The following is a 22,518-nucleotide window of genomic DNA, read 5'->3' on the forward strand; positions in this document are numbered from 1 at the left end:
CTCCGTTCGTGCTCCACGCGCCCCAGTCACCGCCGACGTTCCACGGAGACAGGTTTGAAGACGTTGAAGATTGGCTGGCCAGTTTCGACCGTGTGGCAGCCTTCAACCAGTGGGACGGTGAGCGCAAGTTGAGGAATGTCTACTTTGCGCTAGAGGACTCGGCAAAGATCTGGTTCGAGAACCACGAGACCTCTTTTGCCACCTGGGAGGTTTTTCGGTGTGAGTTGCTGGCGACATTCGGCAACAGTGAAAGAAAAGAGAAGGCGGAAGTCGCTCTGCACTCCAGGTCGCAGCAGCCAAATGAGAGCGTCACCATGTTCGTTGAGGACATGATGCGTCTCTTCAATCGAGCCGACCCTGCTATGCCCGAGGCCAAGAAAGTGCGCCACCTAATGCGCGGCGTAAAGGAGCAGCTCTTTGCCGGACTGGACCGTGACCCGCCAAGAACAGTGGCCGACTTCACAAGGGAGGCAACGGGTATCTAGCGCTCTCTGCAGGAGCGAGGCGCGCACTACGGACGTCAGGCTACCGTAGCAGCCGCTTCCCAGTACACGCCTACGTCGCTGCCCGCCGATGAGCTTCGGGAGCTTGTAAGAAGCCTCGTTCGCGAGGAACTGGCGAAACTTCGCCTTGACGTTCCACAGGCCAGTGTCGCTGCCGTAACGGACGTGGTCCGTGACGAAATCCGACGAGCTGTGCAGCCGCCTCCCGCTCCACACCCGGCGCCCTCCGTTATGACGTACAGCGAAGCACTACGAAGTCCTAGGCCAGCGTTGCAAGCCTTTTCCCCCGTCGTTCCCGTGCCAGTATCATCCCTGCCAGTACCTGCCATGCCGCTACCAGCCGTGCCGCAGGAGTACAGGCGCCCCATGAGCAAAGCGCACGTGTGGCGTACGCCAAACAATCGGCCGCTCTTTTACCACTGCGGGGAGCCCGGCCACATTCTCCGTCACTGCCCCTACCGCAGAATGGGCTTAAGGGGGTTTTCACCTGATGCACCTCGACCACGCTACGGTGAAAGACCACGGGATATCGAGATGTACCTGGCTGATAACGTGCAGTCCTCGACCCCGCAGCGACGCCAGTCCCGATCGCCATCCCCAAGGCGGTTCTCTTCGCCCGGGCGCCCGTCGTCCTCTCGCCAGTTCAGAGGCGCGTCCCCACATTGGGAAAACTGAAGACGGCGTCCTCCGGGGGTAGGGCCGCCGCTACTGGAACGTGTCAAGAGCCTCCACCCGAACATTCGCCGCGACGCTCCGATCAACGACGACCTGACCCGACGACATCAACGACGCGCTGTGACCGACTGGTTTCCGCCGAAATTCCGGTATCCGCCGACAACCATGACGTTACCGCACTCGTGGATACCGGCGCCGATTTGTCTGTAATGAGCAGTCGGTTAGCCACAGCCCTGAGGAAGGTTCTAACTCCTTGGTCCGGGCCGCAGATCCGGACAGCTGGTGGCCATGTCGTAACTCTGATTGGTGTCTGCACTTCGCGAATCCAGATCCGCGGTGTTACTTTCCCCGGTTGCTTTGCTGTGTTACCCGAGTGCTCCAAGAACCTCATACTCGGTTTGGATTTCATTCAGGAGTACGGTGCCGTCATCAATCTTCAGGAGCTAATCGTGTCGTTTTCCACCCAAGGCCCTGTCGACGACGATACCGAGCCACGCAGGGCTAAGCTATGCGTCTGTGACGACCAGGTACTAATCCCGTCAAGAGCCAGCATGTTTGTTACCGTAGAGTGCGATAACAGCCCCAGCACTCGTGGCATCGCTGAAACCAACATCTCGCTGCTCCTTGGTCGGCAAGTCTGTGTAGCTCGCGGCATTATTGAATTGAACAGTGGGCGAACCGAACTTCTGGTGACCAATTTTGGATCTCAACCTCAGTGTTTGCCTGGCAAAACAGCTATTGCGTATTTCGAAGAACTTTGTGAATTCGCGGGACAGCACGCGTTGTCCAAAATCCCGGCATCAGTGGAGGCACCGACCACTCCCATCAAGACCGACGTGAACCCGAACCTCCCCTCTCATCAGAAGCAATGCCTAGAGAGCATTATCGAATTTTTCCGCGACTGTTTTGCATCGACCTCTAAAGTTAGGCAGACTCCGCTCACAAAGCATCGCATTATTGTTGACGCAAACCAGCGACCATTATACCAGCCGCCTTATCGGGTCTCTTCGAAGGAACGTGACGCTATTCGCCGACACGTTCAAGAGATGCTTCAGGACGACGTGATACAGCCGTCGACGAGCCCGTGGGCATCGCCTGTTGTTCTTGTGGCGAAGAAGGATAAAACCCTACGGTTCTGTGTTGATTACAGGCTTCTAAACAAAGTCACCAAAAAGGACGTTTATCCTCTGCCGCGGATTGATGACTCCCTGGACCGGCTACGCCACGCCACGTATTTTTCGTCACTAGATTTACGTAGTGGCTATTGGCAGATCGAGGTGGATGAGCGCGACCGGGAAAAGACCGCCTTTATTACACCGGATGGTCTGTGCGAATTCCGGGTGCTCCCTTTCGGACTGTGCTCGGCTCCTGCCACCTTCCAGCGGATGATGGACACCGTGCTTGCCGACCTAAAATGGCAGTCTTGCCTCGTCTACCTGGATGACGTTGTCATCTCCGCTACGTTCGAAGAGCACCTGAGGCGCCTGCGCGCCGTGATCGCCGCAATTCGTTCGACCGGTCGTTCCCTCAAGCCCGAAAAGTGTCACTTCGCTTTCCAGGAGTTGAAGTTTCTGGGCCACATCGTGAGCGCTAAGGGAGTAAGTCCTGATCCCGATAAGACTGCCGCCGTCGCTGCTTTTCCCATGCCAACCGATAAGCGAAGTGTGCGCCGCTTTCTGCGCCTCTGCGCCTATTATCGGCGTTTTGTGCGAAACTTCTCCCAGATTGCTGAGCCCCTCATCTGCCTCACGAAATATGCCGAACCGTTCTTCTGGGGCCAGGAGCAACAACAGGCCTTCGAAGACCTCCGCACTCGTCTGCAAAGTACGCCCATTCTTGGCCACTTCGACGAGTCAGCCGACACTGAACTGCACACAGACGCCAGCAACATCGGCCTCGGTGCGGTCCTTGTGCAGTGGCAGGATGGTCTCGAACGCGTAATCGCATACGCAAGCCGCACCTTGTCACGCTCGGAGGCGAACTATTCCACCACTGAAAAGGAATGCCTGGCAGTTGTGTGGGCAGTGACCAAATTTCGCCCGTACTTATACGGCCGCCCTTTTAGAGTAGTCAGTGATCACCATTCGCTGTGCTGGCTGGCGAACCTCAAAGATGCCTCGGGGCTGCTTGCACGCTGGAGCCTTCGCCTTCAAGAATTCGACGTCACCATCGTCTATAAGACCGGCAGGAAGCACAGTGATGCCGACTGTCTCTCTCGTGCTCCTGTTGAGGACAACGGAGCTGATCCCGACACCGATTTTGTTTTTCTCGGCGCCGTCTCCACGTCCGTCCTCGCTCAACACCAAAGAGACGATATTGAACTACGGCCTCTCATTGAGTATCTTGAAGGAAGCGCTGAGTCTCCACCGCGAATCTTCGCACGTGGACTGTCGTCGTTCTGTTTGCGCGATGGCGTTCTGTATAAGAAAAACTACCACCCGACGGAAGCTGTCTATCTGCTCGTCGTACCCGCGGCCTTGCGCGACGAAGTCCTGCAAGCGTGCCATGATGACCCATCTACTGGTCACCTGGGTTTTTCCCGCACTTTGGCGCGGATACGCCAGAAGTACTACTGGCCCAGGGTTGCTGCAGTTGTACAGCGTTACGTCAGAACTTGTCGCGAGTGCCAACGTCGCAAGACGCCACCGACGAAGCCAGCCGGACTACTGCAGCCTATTGATCCGCCAAAAGCCCCCTTCCACCAAGTTCGCATGGACTTACTCGGCCCATTTCCACAGTCCTCGCTGGGTAACCGCTACATTGTGGTCGCCACCGACTACCTCACTCGGTACTGTGAAACTAAAGCTCTCCCTCGTGGTACCGCTGACGAAATTGCGAACTTTTTCGTTCAAAACATTGTGCTTCGTCACGGTGCACCGACCATCGTTGTAACTGACAGGGGAACTGCGTTCACCTCGGCCCTTACGCAGGAGGTTATGCGTTTAGCGGCTCCTGTCACCGCAAAACAACCGCTTACCACCCTCAAACGAACGGACTCACCGAACGGCTCAATAAGACGATCGCCGACATGATCTCCATGTATTTTGACGCAGACCACCGGAACTGGGACGCCATACTTCCTTACGTAACGTTCGCCTATAATACTGCTCTGCAAGAAACGACGCGCTTCACTCCATTTCGTTTAGTGCATGGTCGCGAAGCCACCACCATGCTGGACGCAATGTTGCTTCCGAGCAGTACTCCCTCAACTGTTGTGGGTGCTGACCACTTCGTTCGTCACGCCGAGGCCGCCCGCCAACTCGCTCGACAGCGCATACGGCACCAGCAAACCCACGACGCTCGCCGCTATAACCTCCGCCACAGAGCTGTTAGTTACCAGCCGGGCGAACAAGTCTGGGTTTGGAGCCCAATCCGCATGCGTGGGCGCCCCAAAAAGCTTCTGCGCAGATATTTCGGCCCCTACGAGGTACTCCGCAAAGTCAGTGATGTCAACTACGAAGTTCTTCCTCAAGGAACAGTTCGTTCCTCCAGGCGGCCGACCTCCGAAGTCATCCATGTCGCCCGGATGAAGCCGCACCACGCCCGCTAGCGCTTCAGGCGTGTCTACAGCTGCCGCCGGACACATTCAGCGTCCCTTCACTTCGTGCTGCCCACTGCTGCGGCACCGAGTCGGTGCCCTTCAGAGAGGGGGAGCAATGCCACCGTACGAACCTGGGATTTGCCAAGCCTTGGGCACTCTAGGTGCTCGAAGAACGTCGTCTTCCTCGCTCGAGCTTCCTGCTGGCTGGCACGCCCACCTCGTCTACTTAGAACCTGGTCTCTTTCTTCAACCGTTTGTCGGTGACAATATATAAGGGGCAAGGACAGCGCAGTTTAATGAATGCGTGCAGAAATAGAGACAACAAGCTTTAGTGAAACAAAAAGTCTGAATAAAGCTTAAACTATGGAAAAAATAAACATTTTTTTAAATTGTCATGCTTTCACAACAAACATGACTAAAGCAAAGATGGCGAAAATAAGCGTAATCAAAAGGTCCTGCCATAACTGCGGGAAGGTGGCTATAATGAACAAACCTGTCAGTGACTCAAAAAATACAAGAAATTGTTTCTGAAATAAACCGTAGAACCAAACTTTTGGACGTGATCAACAAGAGGCGAGCGATAGGAGCTATAATGGTATGGATGTGTGCAGGATGATGATGTAGATTTTAGGGAATAAAGACGGACAGAGAATAAAGACGGACGGGTGAGGTTTCTTCAGAGTGATACGCTCGGTAAAGGTGAACGCTGTTTCATTATCGTAATACTTGTTTTGTTATAATTTGCGAGAACAAAAATGATATGGCTATTATGAACTGGTTCATGAGAAGAAATGAAAGTTGTTTAGTATGGCACCAAGATGGAGGAATCATATTCGAACAAAGTCTGAACGAAGGTATTATAAACGAGTTTTTTTTTTGCTGCGGAGGAACGTGCACAGTAATTACAATGCGAATAACATAATGCGTGATTATTTTGCTAATTACTGCTAAGCATGCACTTTCCAAGTTAGTGTCGATGTAATCAGCACTTCTAAGAATCGACATGATGAAATGGGAGTGTCATTCATTGAGCACAAAAAAGGCGTAGTAGCCTGTTCAGAAATATTTATTTCTTTGCATATGTTAGGATTCTAAATATACTGGCTACAATTAATAAATCTGTATAGATGCTAGTGTGAAGGAGTTTATCATGCAGGCTCGTTCTGTTGGGATTTTTGCACATAACCAACTAAGACGATCCTTCGAGGAGTGCAGATTTGTTGCAGCTGTCTTGGTAAATCTGCTCGGATATGCACGTCTCGTTGCAGGCCGTAGTGTTCTCGAGCTGGCAGTACCACGGCAATGAAGTAGTGTTCGCTGCTCGGACGCTGACAAGAGCCATGCAAGCATATCCTGCAAAATCAGAAGTCATGGAGCACAGGCTAAACAAGAAAGACTGATTTTTCACAAACAATCAACATTACCATGAACATGTTTACATTTATTGCGCGATGCAGACCCTTCCGTTAAATGTACAGAATAGCAATCTGATGCACCATGCATCGTGCATCAATCTCATGCAGCGCTTTTGAAGAACTCATTGAATATTCCTCCTCTTTCCTTACTTTGCCGTCTTTCTCGTTAATGTTTTTTTCAGAAAACACATTTGACCAATGAATACCTAAAAAAATCGCTTTTCTTATCCCTGCGTATTTTTCGTCCCGCATGGCCTACCGTTTAAAAGTTGGTGTTAGAAGCTGCAGGGCTCATCTTTATTCCCATTCATTTGTTCTAATGACTAGCACGCTCTGGAAACACCTTCCCGTCACCACCTTCCCTGCAGCCGACGCCTTCAAATATGATTTGTATATTTATCTTAATTATACTATTACATATTCATTTTTGAGAGTCACCGCCTCCTCTGTGTATCGCTGATCCGCCCTGAGAGTAAATAAATAAAATGAAATCAGTTATAGTCACCTCATTTTTCTAGTTTTCCTTCCCTCACTACCCGACGTATTTTCAGACGGCAGCAAGCGACGTTAACTATTTCCTGCATTCCAGTCCGTTACATCAAGGAACCATAATTGTTGTGATCTTCGCAGTCGCCTGTTGCCAATTTACATTTCTGTGTTATTAGCGGTCTTATCTAAGATATGATTCATATGTGTTGCTCCTTGGTCAATTATTCGTTACCCTTGTCATTTTACATAACAGTTCTTGCCTTCCTTTCAATACATAGCCGTTTTCCACAGAACTTGAAATCGTGCATTTTCGCCAACCTTCCACTACCGCGCAAATGTTCAGCGCTTCCTCTGCTATTTTCTCCTGGGTTAAAGTTAAGCTGTTAAGTTAAGATGAACGAACAAAGCATGCCGTGGCGCTTCACGCCGCTTTTAAAAGGCAGTTTATTTGAGAGACATGGTTGGAATCTGAGGCTACTTCTTGCGACAGAACTTCTATTTTGTTCTAGTTTATATTTGCTCTTATAAGCTCTCTTGCCGCCTATGCGCTCTTGACTCTGACTTTGGTTTCCTTTATATCAGTTATGCTCACTCATCTGCCTTTAATGTTTTAGGCCTTCACTAAGCCGCAGAAGATGTCCTCTCGAGTTTGACATGCTCTATGGTTATTTCGTGCGTTTTTCTAGTTATTCTAGATATTAGATCTCTAGATACCGAAGCAAGTGGGCAAATAGAGCCAACTAGAATATGTAAGAGGGCATATTCCCCTTGGTGAGGCAGGTTCCTAAGATATCAGCCATTATTATACTTAAATCCCTTAGTGCGACCCTCGAGATGCCTATGCTGAATAATATTCATTTGCAGTGAAGAAACTGTGTGCTGTGGCTTGGCAGTCTTGGATTGTTATTGCGTCAATTTCTTTCGCGCAGCTGTGCAGTGGCTGTCGATTCCGCATTGAGATTATGTAGGTTATTTTAATATTACATCTATATGCCCTTGTTTTACTGTCTGTATGAATGTCGGTGTTTCAACTTGATTAAATTCTTATTAGCGTCTATGAAGAGTACATAACCAGCCTGGCCATAGTTTGCTCACGTATCCCGTCCGTAAAGGTCACATTGTCGCCTCTCTGCTGGTGTGATTATTTCATACTTTCGAGCAAATTTTGCAAAACCCATTGTAATGCATTTCGTGATAAAGGAGGGTTCCTTTGCCCTTTTTTGTATTTTTTGTAAACTCTAAATAAGCAACGAGCTTCCAGGTAATCAGCAAACTATTAGATTTTGCGCATTTCATAACTCAGTGAATGATATATTGTTATGATTGCTGTATGCTTCTGGTACGCTTACGGTTCTAGAATTGCATACGGATTTTAGGAGACATTGCTTTAATGTTGATTTTATTTCTTGACAACTTCGTCACTCGCTTTTGCGGTCCCTGAATAGGCGCTTCTGGTGTGATCAACTCTGTTTAGAGTAGCTTCACTTGCCCTCGGTACGATTTGATGGCATGACTGTAGGTACTTAGAAGCATGGAACATTCGCCGGGCGTGCAACGATATAAAATGATCACTTAAAGTTTGTTAGCAAAGCATAAATATATAATCATGAAGTCGACCCCACACACGTGATGAGAGAAAGTCACACTTTAGGAAATAACACATATGGAGAGGAAAAGCATGGTGCACATAGAAGGTTGGAAACTGGCATTAGCCGCTCTTCCTTTTTACTATATTTTTTAATTGTGCTTCAATTTGAGCATTGCTACCTACCTGTGAACTCCATGAGTGCTGTAACATATCCATGAATACATACAATTTTTTGTTTGATTTCATTTGTGATACTTGAATGTTTTCCTGGTCGGCGTGTATGTCTACGTTTATTTCCTTTTTTTGTGCTTTGCTCTGTTTGCAATATTATTTAAATATGATTGTTCTCGCTTGAAGTTACCAATGATGACTGACATTATTGTATTGCGTGCTGTGCTGTACATGAGTTATTTTTCTTTTTAACATGCGTGTGTGTCCTGCCAACGGATGCTGCCGCTGTGCCAAACTGGGTGCTGCGGGCCAGTGAAGCTGGCAGTGGGCAGCTTTTTATTGCAGCACCCCTTCATCTGGAAATTTCTAGGTGGCAAAATAAACAGATTTGTTTTGATTTGAGTTTGTGCTGTTAGCTCCGCTTCATATGTGGCTTTTTAAAAAACTTTTTTGTTCCAGATTGCCCTCACACCATTTCTTTCGGATCGCGTTCCCTTATTCTTTCCGTTAATTAAGAAATAAATTTGGATACAACTGCATCGAGTTAGTCTCTCACGCCACTTAGCCATACTTAGCACTTCTCACGAACGAAGCAGAAAAGGAAAACAATTGCTAGGTGCACAAAAAACAAGCAGCATTAGCCTCTCTGATTATTTCTCCGGTATTTCAGGCTTCTGTGGAAAGCAATTCAGAATTTGGGTAGCTATACAGAAACTAAGCAATTCAGAGTACTTCTTTTCACTTACGGACTTACAGCTATGTTTCTTAACATAACGTTTTAGATTCTCGCTCTTTTCAAATGCTTTCATTAAAAATTGTTCAAGCTGTCAGGAATTGAGGATATTTTAAAAATTGCTGCAAGCCTGGACACCAGATGATAAACGCCGCTGGTGCACCACAAGGACCATTACACAAGGTAAATCCTATGATGAACAATTTTTTAGACTACCATGCAGCACTTACCGTAATAAAAGTCTAGCACACGAAGGATTAGGCAGTTTTTATAGTCCGAATAAATAAGCGTGTAGTTCCGAGGATGCCATTCTTCTGTAAGTGGTGTACAAGGATTAATAAAAATGTTTAATTTCCGATATTGAAAAAATGACATAAACGCACATAACTTGATTTTGTGCCACGCAGACATGTTACTAGATAACCGCACAGTCGTTATCAGAATACAACATTGCACCAATAAACTTTTTATAACAGTCAAATCAAAATCAAATCAAAATTTTATTCGTCTGCATACGTACACATTCATAAATTCTGATCTGCCTAAGCACATTTTGCTTGTTCGCTGATCAGGCAGCAGGTGGAGAAATAGCTCCATATGCATACATTACTTGTCTAAACACTCATACTAACATAGAAAAAACAATAAACAAAAATAAACAAAAATAAACAAAAATTTTGAACACAAAATTGCACATACGATAGAACTCAAGCTATACACAGGGAAATACATTTGCACACCAATTTCTGATGTCAGTAATCATCCTACGTTTGTTACTTGCAATACATCAGACAGGTTTTGTCTGATGATAAGACAGGTCAGACAGGTTTTGCCCTCTTCTTTTTTTTCCTATTTCAATAGCACAAATTTGCTTTTGTTCAGAATTTATTCGCACCCCTGAAATTGGTGAAACAAAATTTTCTTGCGTGACCATTGGCATTCTTGTTTTAAAACACGCTATTAATGTGAGCATATACCAAGGAAAAGCAGTTGATCTGTTTGCACCTTTCAAGCGAGACTTTTATTCTTTGAGTTTAAGAGCTCTGTGAGCATCCCAGGCATGGTGCGCTATAATTATGCGGCACAGTTGGGTTAAAGGTGGTATCTGCTGAATGCTTTCAATATAAGCGAAATTTTCATTCTTCATCATTAGCCAACTATCGATTTTTTCCGCAACTTTTTTCCGCATTTGCTTTTCAGCAAATGTGCCTTTTATATCGGGCTCATAATACCCAATTCATTTTCAAAGTAAGGATTGTAGCTATATTCATTATACAAGTTAATAATATTCGTCACTTACAGAAAAGGGCCCTGAAATTTCATTTTCATTTGCTTGATTATAAAGTTCCTATCCGTAATCACAATACTTGGATTACGTATATAAAGCATAACATTGGAATTCAAATTATTCAAAAGTATCAAGCAATATTGTCAATCTGTGAAAGATGTTCCACTTATATCTAAAACAGTGGGCTGATTTTCGGTTTAACTGTGTAGTTGCGCTTCCGTGCATTACATTTAACCTAAGCCATCTGCTCCGGAAAAAAGGTGTTCAAAAATTTTGGGCACTGCACGCTTAATCTGAAATTGGCCTTGTGCCCGGGCACACACACCCGAAATTATAGTCTATTGGACTGTCACATGTGACTTTTTATCAATTAGAAATCGTCAGTTGTAGCCTGGTAAGAACATTCAGCAGACTCTGTTAAAGCTGAAGCTGGTAGACTGTTTAAGGCGCTCCTACATAAATGCTTGGTTTTCAAGCTTTTTGTTATAAATTATAACAATAGTAAATGTCAATAGAGGAATGGTCCCTTTTGAGGCAACTTCTTCAACTCATTGTTATCTTATTGCACTCTGAATTCTCAATGATGATTTGCAAAATGTTTTTCCACTTATGTACCTTTACCACGTTGAGTAAACTGGTCGCATGTCACCATTTACCCTCCCTGCATGTAGACGCACATACACTTAGAGAACGCAAGAAAGTTGATTCTTTTAGTTAAATGCCTGAAAAGAAACTTGCTGGCAAGCAGACGACACAAACATTTTGCTGAAAATTTTTGCTGAGGTTTAGGAAAAGAATGCCTGCTATCCGCAACCTAAAGCAAGACCAGTGAGCAGAACTGGTGCTGTAGGGACAGCAAAGGTTTTATGAAATGTGCGAATATCCAGCTGTGCAGACGCATTATTTACTAACGCAATGTACTGGCTACACTAAAGGTCCTGAACTGAAACTCATGCGGTGAGCCGAAGCATTGGCTTTTAGTTTCCTGCGTGTCGTTAATAGTGATAGCCAGACTGACTCTTTCGAAACCGCTAGTTCATCGTTGGCTCAAGGAATGTTTGGCGCAGCAGGAAAAATTTTATAACATGCGCACTCACGGAAACGTTCAGCGAAGCAGTAATTGACACATACAACTAGTGCTTCTTCATCATATTGAGCTTCGTTACTTTCAGGTTTATTGAGGGAGATAGTGAGCCACGTTTTTGAGAAATGCAAACAGATTGCAGAAAGAATAGTTGAATGAAGAGGAAAACATGAAGTGAGCCACACACCTGATGTCAGGGTAGCACGGAAGCTGTTATACTTGCGCACTCGATCTCCTGAACCACCCTCTAGCGGTGTTTTATAGAAGTTTCCGACATACTCCATACTCTGCCTGTGAAAAAAAATGAAGGTTGCACAAGCACCGCCATAGGGGTTGACAAGATGGCTTTATTTGTTAATGCCCATATATGGAAAACTGGTCATTCTCTGCTTAACAGTTACAGATGACTGGAGTCCTGCCCCTCCTGGCGAAGTGCTGAAGCGGCTAAGCAATGCGCCACAGCCCTGTGATGGCAGGCGCTGCCACCGGCGGGGCTTACGCAATGCAGGTTGCTCTTGCCGAGCCTCTAGAGCAGTCATTAATTTAACTGCCACCTGCCACGTTGGGCAGTTTGCATATAGTGCGGTGAGAATGACATAGATGGATGGATGGAAGGAACTTTATTGTTAATAATTTGGTGTTCTTGACCCTTACGGGTCACTGGGTGCAGTGGTCGATCCTTGGCCTAGGATGCCGCACTTGACTGCTGCCATCGTGGCTCGGCGCTCAAGGAATCGTTGCGCTTCCTCGTCCTCGCTGGCCAGCAAGTGCTCCCACTGCATCACACTCGGGTTGCTTATTCTTGGCTCTAAGTCTGCCTTAGATGGTGTCGTAAGGTAACGTGACCTAAGTGTACCAGTCAATCTTTACGTTGCTTCTCTTGGGATTTTGCGCGGAGTTTTCACTCACGGTTAACGATGCCGACGACGCCAACGCGGGATTTTTGGCGACATGAGCTCCTAAAGGCGATCGCGTTAAAAAGTTAAGGCGCAAAGGAATAATGCTTGTAAGTAAATAGGTCCCATAAAGAGTATGCCCGTGCTCTTCTCACTATAAAGAACCTTCCTCAGAGAAACCACCTTTGGGATTTGGAACCTGAAGTCATGCAGTAAAGAGGACCATCGGTTATTGTCTCCTCAGATTTATTTTACAGTCATAGCCAGAGCCACCCTCGCTAAAAAATTCGGCACAGACACAGCTGAATACTTCCGAGAATGCAAGGGCATTATATGTAAAACTGCAAAGGGTAGGTGAACGCATTAGTGTTCCGTATGCTTCAAATACTGCCGTGGCCAATTAATACGCAGCGAGCGGAAGGCCCTTTTATATCTTGGTTAAAGTGCGTCGTCACCTGGTGTCTCGGTGCCCAATATTCTGCACTTGTTCACGTAGAATTTTGATGCAGGCATGGCCAAGAGTAGAACGCTGCTGGGTGAAAATCTAGATCCCTTTGTTCTCGCAATGCATGATGGGCATGAGTAGTTGCATTTACCGCGCTGACAGGCATAAAATTAGTATTTGATGCAGCGTAAAAAGTAGTTTTCATGACCTACGAAGTCCATGCCTTAGACGGAGGACATTGGCTTTTATACTAATGGCATATGTAATGCTTTCGTATCACTTAATTCGGCCCTTTTTATCTCCCTGGTTTAAACCGGAGGAAATTTTGAACGCCCGCGGGCCACTCATGTTTAGGGAGAGCTCGCAATACGCCCCAGGGTATCGAGCGTGGTAAAGATGCCTAGCTGAGACCTCCGGTCGCTGAAGCATGTTTCTTGAAACTACACGTGGGAAATTGCGCCTTTGCGGATAATGAAATATTTTCACTTTTCTAATATAAAGAATCCTAAGTAGAGCAAGAGAACGCTTTTAGTAACGCAACAAAATTTATTGGAGGCTTTTCACGAAAATCATTCGGTGAGTGTTAAAAATACAATTCTTATCGTGTAATTTTTCTAATAATATTTGCATTCTCACTAGCCGTAATTAGCGGGCGTACGTGAATACTGGTAGGACGTGTTTTAAATATATTCGCAGAGGAAATAGTAGTGCTGCTACCCCAAGCAGCACGTGTAATCGGCCCAGTATTGCGAATGGATGGTCTGGGCCTTTGCTGGACCGGCCTTCGCCATTATGTGTTCAATATTGGGCCGATGAATTATGCTACTTGGGGCTAGTGATATTGCTCAGACAGCACTTTACATGTCCAACGGCGCCTTCCTCATTACAAAATTTCATTAACATATACTTCAGCGAGTCGCATTTTACGACCGTCGGTATTTACAAGTTCTGGACATTTTTAAACTGCTGAGCTATTTGGTTTACAGACATAATAAATGATTTTTAGCTCAACGGGGACCCAACACAAGAAAGACGACAACACGGGCGCTTACTACAACTGTTTAATCAAGAGACGGTATACGAAATATATAGCCTTCCCAGCGTACGCGCACGCGTACAAGGTACCCAGACACACCATGCATCAATCTTATCACAGTACGCGCCACAAAAATTTTTGGTCAGCTTGATATAGAAAATAGAAGTGTCACTAACACAGCTCAGACCCGCATTTTTTATATGAAAGGATTCCAGAATTTCACGAGACGTCTGATGTCTACCTCTGCCCAAAATCTTCACCGCGCACAACCGTGGTTTACAATTGTTGCAAGCCCTACAGTGCTCAACAAGTCGCTGGCCTTCATTGCTTTCAATATCTCTTGCGTTTTCCCTAAGTCGGTCTTTCACGCATCGTCCCGTCTGTCCAATATAGGATCTTCTTCAGGCCAACAAAATTTCATACACAACGCTGGTGCCACTCTTCACGAAACGCTGGCCATGCCTCTTCTGGCAGCCGATCTTTTGGCTTTCGCAAGTTATGTGATGGCTGAGCTGCGCAAGCTTGCGGGGGGGGGGGGGGGGGGGGGGGAATGCAACCGCTACTTTAAACCGACTTGCCACTTTCTTCAGGCCGTGAGTGACTTTGAGGATGTAAGGTACCACTACAAGCCTCACAATTCCCGCCGGTTCATTTCTGCAGCGCTAGCCTTCATCTTCTTCAGGAGCGTTTCCGCCACAGGGAGCAAAACCGACTCAGGGAGGCCGGCTTTAGCAAGCCTGTCCAATTGATTATTTAAGCTAGCTTGCATCTGATGCACGCATGATTTCTGGAGCGAAGGCTCCAAGCAGAGGGTTGCGATGCCCCTCTTCACAAGCTTTGAGTGGGCAGAATTAAACGTCAGGAGACCCTTTTGAGCACGAGGGGAATAAGCCCAGCAAACATGTCCACCTAAAAACTTTAAATCTAAAAACGGAAGCATCCTATTATTAGGTAGTTCATAAGTAAAAGTTAGCCCTTTAACAAGTTGTCTAAAATCATCTAAGATACTATTCACCGCCGTCTCAGTCGACAGAGTCCGTTGCTTGTTTAATAACAGTTAAAAAAGCGTCCACACATCGGAACACTTTAAGGAGCTTGTCATTGTTAGTATCATTAAAACGATTGTGTAAAAAGCGATGGATAAATGATAAAAAGATGTTGCAAAGTATAATGGCTACGCAAGAGTCGATGCAGATGCCTTTCTTTTGCAAGTAAGGTTGCTCGTCAAAAGAGATAAAAGTGCTACTAAGATAAAATTGTAAAAGGGCTAAAAATTACCTACCGTGGTACCAGCAGCATTTTGGAAAGAGACAGCGCCGCTTTCATCAATGCATGCTTTAACAGAAGCAAAGAGTTCAGGGTGCGGCACCGAATAAAACAGGTCTTCCACATCAACAAAGAAGGCAAAACTTAGGTCATTGCTAGGCTCAAAAAACTGGGCTACATCCATTGAATTTTTTTTAGGAACTTTTTTCTTATAGCGGAAGCGAGGCCTTAAATGTCTTTTTCAGCGTTAAGACACATAAGCCCGAAGCCTCTTTCCGTACAATTTTGAGCGAAGGTGGGACCTGGCAACATTGCGTCAGCAGGTTCCTTCAGAGAAGTTTGAATGGCCTCGTTATAACTGATCCCTGCTGCTGCTGGTATCACGGCAGATAATATCTCGTTAAAACAGTAGGGCTTGCAACAATTGTAAAGCACGGTTCCGCGAGGTGAGGATATTGGGCAGGGGTAGACATCGGACGGCTCGTGAAATTCTGGAAGTCATTTATATCAAAAATGCGCGTCTGAGCTGTGTTAGTGAAACTTCTGTTTTTCGATATGATGCTGAGCAAAAAATTTTTGACGCGCCTACGGTGATAAGATTGATGCATGGTTTGTCTGGGTACCTTGTACGCGTGCGCATACGCTGGGAGAGCTATATATTTCGTATGCTGTCTCTTGATTAAACAGTTGGAGTAAGCGCCCGTGTTGTCGTCTTTCTTGTGTTGTGTCCCCGTTGCGCTAAAAATCATTCAATGTATCACGTCCTGTAATTGACAGCAGCGGTTTTTATTCAAATGAGGAGTGCGGAACCGTTCGTCATTTTTTCAATATAATGGGTGCGCATCAACATTTCCTTACCTGTTCAGAATTTTACAGGAGCTCTATATTCTATTGAGTGACTTATGCACACCATAGAAGACACATTAGTTTTGGTGAGGTATAGAACTATGGACTGTGACTGCGCAACGATGTTACTTGGGCTTCTCTCGCAATATGTTTGAGCTGAAGCTATGGGGACGAGTTTTAATTGAACATTATTGTTGACTAATGTTATCTCTCATTGGTACAAAAGGAATGCTAGGAAGCAAAACTAAAATCGCAGCCGTACAACTTTCAATGACCCCGGGGATGTCTGAGAAACGCCTGTAGTCGTGGAGCCTTTCCACGCACTAAAGCAGTGTTTTCAAGCGTGGCACTTCTGCGTGAAATACTCGAAATATCATGATGATAACCGTAGTAAATCCGAGAAGGAAAGAATAAATCTGTTTTCTTATGTGATAGATTGAGCACCAATCTTTGGCCTTTAAAAGGAGAATAAAACTAAAGTTATGATTCGTTAAGAAATTTTGTACATTTGATGGAATTGAAAGATTTATTCACAACACATCACCCCGGCACTAGAAGCTCGAAGAAAAGGCTTCATCGAGCAAAGCTTCATAAAAGCCTCGCGCTCGTATTTGACATCATGCAGCAGTTTAAAAAGAACTGATGCGCAAAAAAATCTACACTATTGAAAATAACGCACTGACAACAACACAGTGTGACATGTTGCCAAGCAGAGCCAAACAGAATAAAAGAAAACCAACTGTCCAAATACTAGGGACCATAAATGCATAAAAATATTTAAAGATTACGCACACAACACGTCTCTGAAAGACGTGAACAAAACAGGGCTTAAGATATTTGCGTCGCACTGTTGCAGTAGTCGTGTGCGCGTGTGCGTGTGCGTGCGTGCGTGCGTGCGCGCGCGGGCGTGTGTGTGTGTGTGTGTGTGCGTGTGTGCGTGCGTGCGTGCGTGCGCGTGTGCGCGTGCGCGTGTGTGCGTGCGCGTGCGCGCGCGTGTGTGTGCGTATGCGCGTGTGTGTGTGTGTGTGTGCGTGTGCGCATGTGCTTGTGTGCACGTGTGCGTGTGTGCGTGTGTGCGTGTGTGCGTGTGCGTGCGCGTGCGCGTGCGCGTGCGTGCGTGCGTGCTCGCGTGTGTGTGTGTTTGTGTGTGTGTGTGTGTGACAAGACATAAAACTTCAGACAACATAAAACTTCAGACATGGCAGTTGCGAACCAACTAGCCCGACAACACGTTCTACGCACCCATAAAAGATTGCGACCTTATTCAACCTGGCCTTTCGCGCTGAAATTTAGGTTTGACCGCGGGAGGTTGCTTAGGTCAGCTCGGTCACGCAAGTCCCACCGGTGTCAACACCTGCCATCACAAGATAGTGGCGCGCGGCTTCATCGCTGCACCACTTCCCGAGGAGTGGTATGAGGATTCCAAGGATCTATGAATGTTACGTAGAGAAAGACCAATTCTGACCAGTAGCTATCGCTTCATACGCCTACGGCGAAGAGCGGACCGCGGTGCGGATACGACTGGCTTCCGGAAGTTAGCTCGCAAATCAGGAGTGGTGCGGCAGCGTCGCGGCGGGGGCTGCGTAGAGTCACGCAGAGGATCACTGGCATCTGCGTGGATTGCATCAGTCTCCTCGAATAATGGCGCAGCAGGGGAGGACATGTACGAAAGAAAGAAAAGACACACGAAGACGAACTTTCGGGCTTAATGCATGGTTGTCCATGCACCGACTGTATACATTTCAATTAGGGGTAGCATCACGCCGCGGCGCGCCGGCAACGTTCGCACTGGGAGCGGCCGGGCTTCCGTCTAGCCACACTTAAGCAGTCTTAAATGTCTCTGCCGGCTTTTGGTTTTTAGATGGGGAACACGTCTCAAGGTAGAAATCAGTCTGCTTGAGGAGATATCAGGAGGCCGAGAGCCTGTGGTAAGCATGTGTTAAAGTATTCACGTTTCGTCTTTTTCGAGGCCTTTACCTAGACACCTGCATTACCTTTTGTATTGGCGAAAAAATTAAGCGTCCTTGCAAGACAGTAATTGCTTATACATTTTTTTTTTGGTTTTCATGACAACCAGGTTGACCCACGAATTCCGTTTATTTTTTTTTCTACTGCAGGGTTGTCAGTGGAAAAGAAGGTGCACATACTTTCTTTGGAGTTCATAGAAACTCCATATAGAGGCCATTGCATCAGTTGTGCACCCTCTTTCCCTGAAGGTGAAAGGAATATTAGGATGAAAAACTGATAAGCTGTGCCCTGTAATTTTCTTTTTTTACTGTCGCTTGCTGCAACCTATTTTTATAGCGCAATTTGCAGCAAAGGAATATACGCAAGAGATCACCTAGATCGCTTGATTACTCCTCACCATTTCCGCAGGTTGTTTTAGTATGACGTGCGTTAACATAGCAAGGGCTCTCTAAATCTTGTAGGTTGAACATTTATGTTAAATTCAGCATATACATTTATTAAAATTCGCAGTTTTATTTTATTTAGATGAGAGTACAGCCTTTAGTTTGCCGCCCCAAATCAATGTAACCGTGCTATTTTGAGGTCGAAGATGACACCTACAAATTTACTAGGGCAGAATTATTGATTTTGGGAATTTCTCAACTACCAAGCCTGATGGCCACAGCTCAGTGAGGTGTTACTAATGAATAATGTCGTCAGTCCTAAGAGTTACCACTTGAACGTGGGATGCGTTAGTATGCTTTGCGAAACTGGACACGCAAAGTGGAGCCTGCAGCCTTTTCTTAGACTAGTCTCCTTCACAGCACAAGTAAGCTCGTGTCCTGTCTTCACCTTGTCTGTGTCTTGTTTTTCGCGCTGCGTATTTCGAAGATGCAATCTCCTTCACAGACCTCCCATCGTGCTTTGCCTCCCTGCGATACCTGGCGCCATCGAATTTGCAGGTGCTTACCGCGTTCCTTCGTCCTTCTGCTCTTGTGTCTTACTTTCGCGTTCACAATATCAAGCGTGAATATCTTGCCGGCTTTGAATCTTTCGCTCCACCTCACGTCCACAAAACTCCTGATCTTCATGTAATGATCTCTTCCCTTTAAATTGCAGCGACCATAGCTAATTTCTCGAGGTGTTGTTTGTGACGACCCATATTCTATGCTAAAGTAGTGTGCAACTGCCCAGTATGTAGTTTCATGCAGTTTTTAGAATAATGAGATACTGATTTCACTATCACAAAATAAACAGGCGACAAGGGATAACCCTACGAATTTAGGCGTTAGCTATCCACTTTACCTTGTATGAATTATGTATTACAATTATTGATCTTTTTTTAACGGTATACTATCAAGTTTACTGCTAGCCAAATCAGCATTTAAAAAAAGTGCTACACGAATGGCTGAAAGGCTACCTTACAGGGCGGCGCCAATATGTACACTTTGAAGGGCACTATTCAGATTGCGGCGGTGTGATGTCTGGCGTGCCACAAGGCTGCGTTCTGGCCCCTGTCCTATTTCTTCTTTTTATCAACGACCTGCATGATAACGCTAACGTAACAGTAAGAATATTTGCAGACGACTGCATCATTTACCAAGAAATAGCATGCCATGCAGACCAAGGAATTCTAAACAGTGCCCTTGAAAGCATGGCACAATAGTGTGAAACGTAGCAAATGGCGATTAATGTAGAGAAAACAGTTTTCATCACAGCAACAAATAAGAGAGCGGCAATATACTTCCCTTATTACCTACAAGGGCAGACGTTAAGGAAAGTGGAAAAACATAAATATTTTGAAGTAATAATTTCCTCGGATCTGAAGTGGAACAAGCAGGTAGCATATATTACTAATAAAGCTCTGGCAGCTCTCTACCCGATTAAACGCTCGCTTAAATCCTCATAAGTCGACACTAAGCTCCTTGCATACACGTCACTTGTTCGCTCTATAATGGACTATGGAATAATATGTTGGCTCCCCTTCCGTAAGCAATACGTAGAAAAATTAGAGGGCGTACAACGGAAAGCGGTAATATTTATTTTTAACAAATATCGCCGTCATGACTCCCCTACACAGCTCTTAAGACAAGCCGACCTTCCCACTATACAAAACCGAGCCAGACTACTGCACCTCAAGGTTCTTTTCCTTCTGCATAATGGCGGTCTAAAAATCGTTACGAGTAAAACTTAATGCAGTCAAACACACGCAGTACCAGTACACAACACCAAAGCACTTAACTGAGTACAGATTTCAAAACGATGTACTGAGTTACTTTTTCTTCCCACAAGGAATCCGTGGGTGGCATAGTCTGCCTTGTGATGCTGTCAACTGGGCTTCCCGTGAAGATTTCATTGCCAACATATCACGCTTTATTTTGTAATAACGACTGCGATGATGGTGCGCTGTACTCTTGTACTCTTTTTTCCTTGATTATGATGACATCTTGACTTTCTTATCTGACTCTTGCTTTTTTTTTCTTACCTTATTGCTCGTTTCCCACGACAGTATCATTCGTCAGCAGCTATGTTTCATTTCTTGCTCCCTAACCTTAAAATTGTGTGCATTTTCGTTACTGTGGTTTTTCTTTGTTTGTTGTTTTCCCTTTCACGTGCCTAAGTCCTCAAATAAGTGACTTGCTCCTGTTTTGTCATTTTCTTTTAGCTTTTGTATATTGCATATTGCCTTGCTGGACTACGATCGCCTTTGTGTTTACACTTACTTGAACTATGTTATTTTAGTGTATATGACGTCCATCTCTTGCGACGGCCTCTAATGTGTGCTAGCTGTATGTTCAAATAAAATAAATAAATAATTAAATAAAACGATAGTGCGACGACAACTGGCGTGTTCGCTCGTCATCCTCTCTTTCCGTGACTTCTTGTAGCTCCCCATTTGAAATTAAGCATTCATAACTAACTATTCCGAGAAAATACGTTACTAATAGCCACAACATTCAAGAACTAATTGCTGATTTAGTTAACCATGTAAGGCCTTCCTTCTTATGTTCGCTATGCACCATTTTGCCCCAACTTCGCGAAATATGCTTTTAGCTGGATGGAAAAAAAAACAACCTGCCAAGATAAAGTATTACATTATGGTTAATGCATAACTTACCGGGTGTTATTCTCGAGGTAGTGACTTGAGTAGTTCATGCGATCTTCACGCAGCTCTTTTATGTGAAAAAGTGTGCAGTTTCTTCCTTTTGTATAATATCTTGGAAAATTCACGGCATAGAGCCAATAGTCCGATGAGAAGTTAAATGCCTGAAAAGAAAATACAGATGGCTTTTATTCCTTTCCACTAACGTAGTGCAAAAAATTTTTTTTAAAGCCCAGCCTAAATGAGAAATTTGATTGCCATGACATGAAGGTGCGCTGATCAGCACAAGTTATGCCATGGATACAATCGCTCGGTCCAGCCGAGAGTTACGTAAACCCCATAATTTTCTGGCAGCAGTCAATGCCCTGAGTATGCACTGATTTGTAGTAAAGGCTCCATGGTATAAATTGTCCTGTTCTAGAGACACATTAAAATAAAATGGAGATGAAAATTGCTTCACGGCCTGCTGACTTTTTTCATTTTCGTTCCCTCACCCAAAAGTGCGAACTTCCTGGCTTATCAATTGCTGACAGCATCAGCCAGTTCTCACGGAATAAGTTGGACTGCGCTGGGATGGAGGAAATGAAAGAAGGAAGAGAGAAATTAATGAATGCTCAAGATAAGCTGCGACCACCTGATTTTCATTAACATGAACTGATGAAGCACTTCAAAACCATGACTCAACTGTTTCACCTCCATCATAAAGCGCACTCCACGGCCAGTACAGATCCAGCACTCCTCCGGTCAAAGTGCCGGACCCTTCGAGAAAGCATTGTGTACGACAATAGAAGCGCAACTCAGTCATGGCGTTGTTATGCGGCTTGTGTTGCACCTTTCACTACTTCTTCCACAGCACTGTCCACGTGTCCCCCTAGTTTGAGAGTGGTACTGCGTATATTCTTTCCTAATGACTGCTATTAACCTAGATGCTGCTTAACACTCTAGGTTTAAAGTTGTTTTGCTGCTTTGCGCAAACTGACGCAGCCCCCGCAGAGAATGCAATCCCCTGTTTTGACCTTTGCAAAGACTAGTGTCGTGGCAACACTCCTCATAAGCCGTCTCGAAGTTGCCTGCTTTGCGGCTCAGATATGTATTGCAGCATATCCTCGGCACCGAAAACTTCATGGCCAGGGAGCACTTATGATTAGCTGGCTGCCTTGGAGTTTCGGCTTGCATTTGAAGCTCGCGTGTGTCGCATAGAAGAACAACGCCTTGCAGGAGCTCAGCGAAAGATTTAACCGGCAAACGAGGAGCCAATGTTTTCAAGCTTAGAAAGAGCCGTCGCGTTTGTCGAAGGTTCTCGCCCGGAGCAATCAGCCGAGACCAGCCATAACGCGAATGCTATCCCCGATGCGCTAGTGCTTGAGTACAATAATATAATAGCGGCTAGTCGGGTAGAGCACGCCCGTAGCCTTGCCAGGAGCCTCAAATTCATTAATCTGAACTAGAGCTGTACTTATCGATTATGGTTTATGAGGGCATAGCGTCCCAA

At 45.7% G+C, this 22,518-nt stretch overlaps 1 protein-coding gene across 1 annotated transcript; it reads right to left on the reverse strand.

The window, feature by feature from the left end:
* Positions 1-5,767: 5,767 nt before the first annotated feature.
* On the reverse strand, positions 5,768-21,157 carry LOC149333655 (uncharacterized). Its single transcript, XM_089558740.1, has 4 exons — positions 21,042-21,157; positions 11,675-11,778; positions 9,346-9,429; positions 5,768-6,072 (listed from the first exon to the last, which is right to left on the reverse strand). The coding sequence occupies exons 1-4, from the start codon at positions 21,077-21,079 to the stop codon at positions 5,909-5,911; spliced, it is 390 nt and encodes a 129-aa protein (XP_089414866.1). The 5' UTR covers positions 21,080-21,157; the 3' UTR covers positions 5,768-5,908.
* Between the last annotated feature and the right edge of the window lie 1,361 nt (positions 21,158-22,518).

Source organism: Amblyomma mixtum, chromosome 8 (assembly GCF_055824585.1).
Source record: "Amblyomma mixtum isolate Tamu chromosome 8, ASM5582458v1, whole genome shotgun sequence".
NCBI lineage: Eukaryota > Metazoa > Arthropoda > Arachnida > Ixodida > Ixodidae > Amblyomma > Amblyomma mixtum.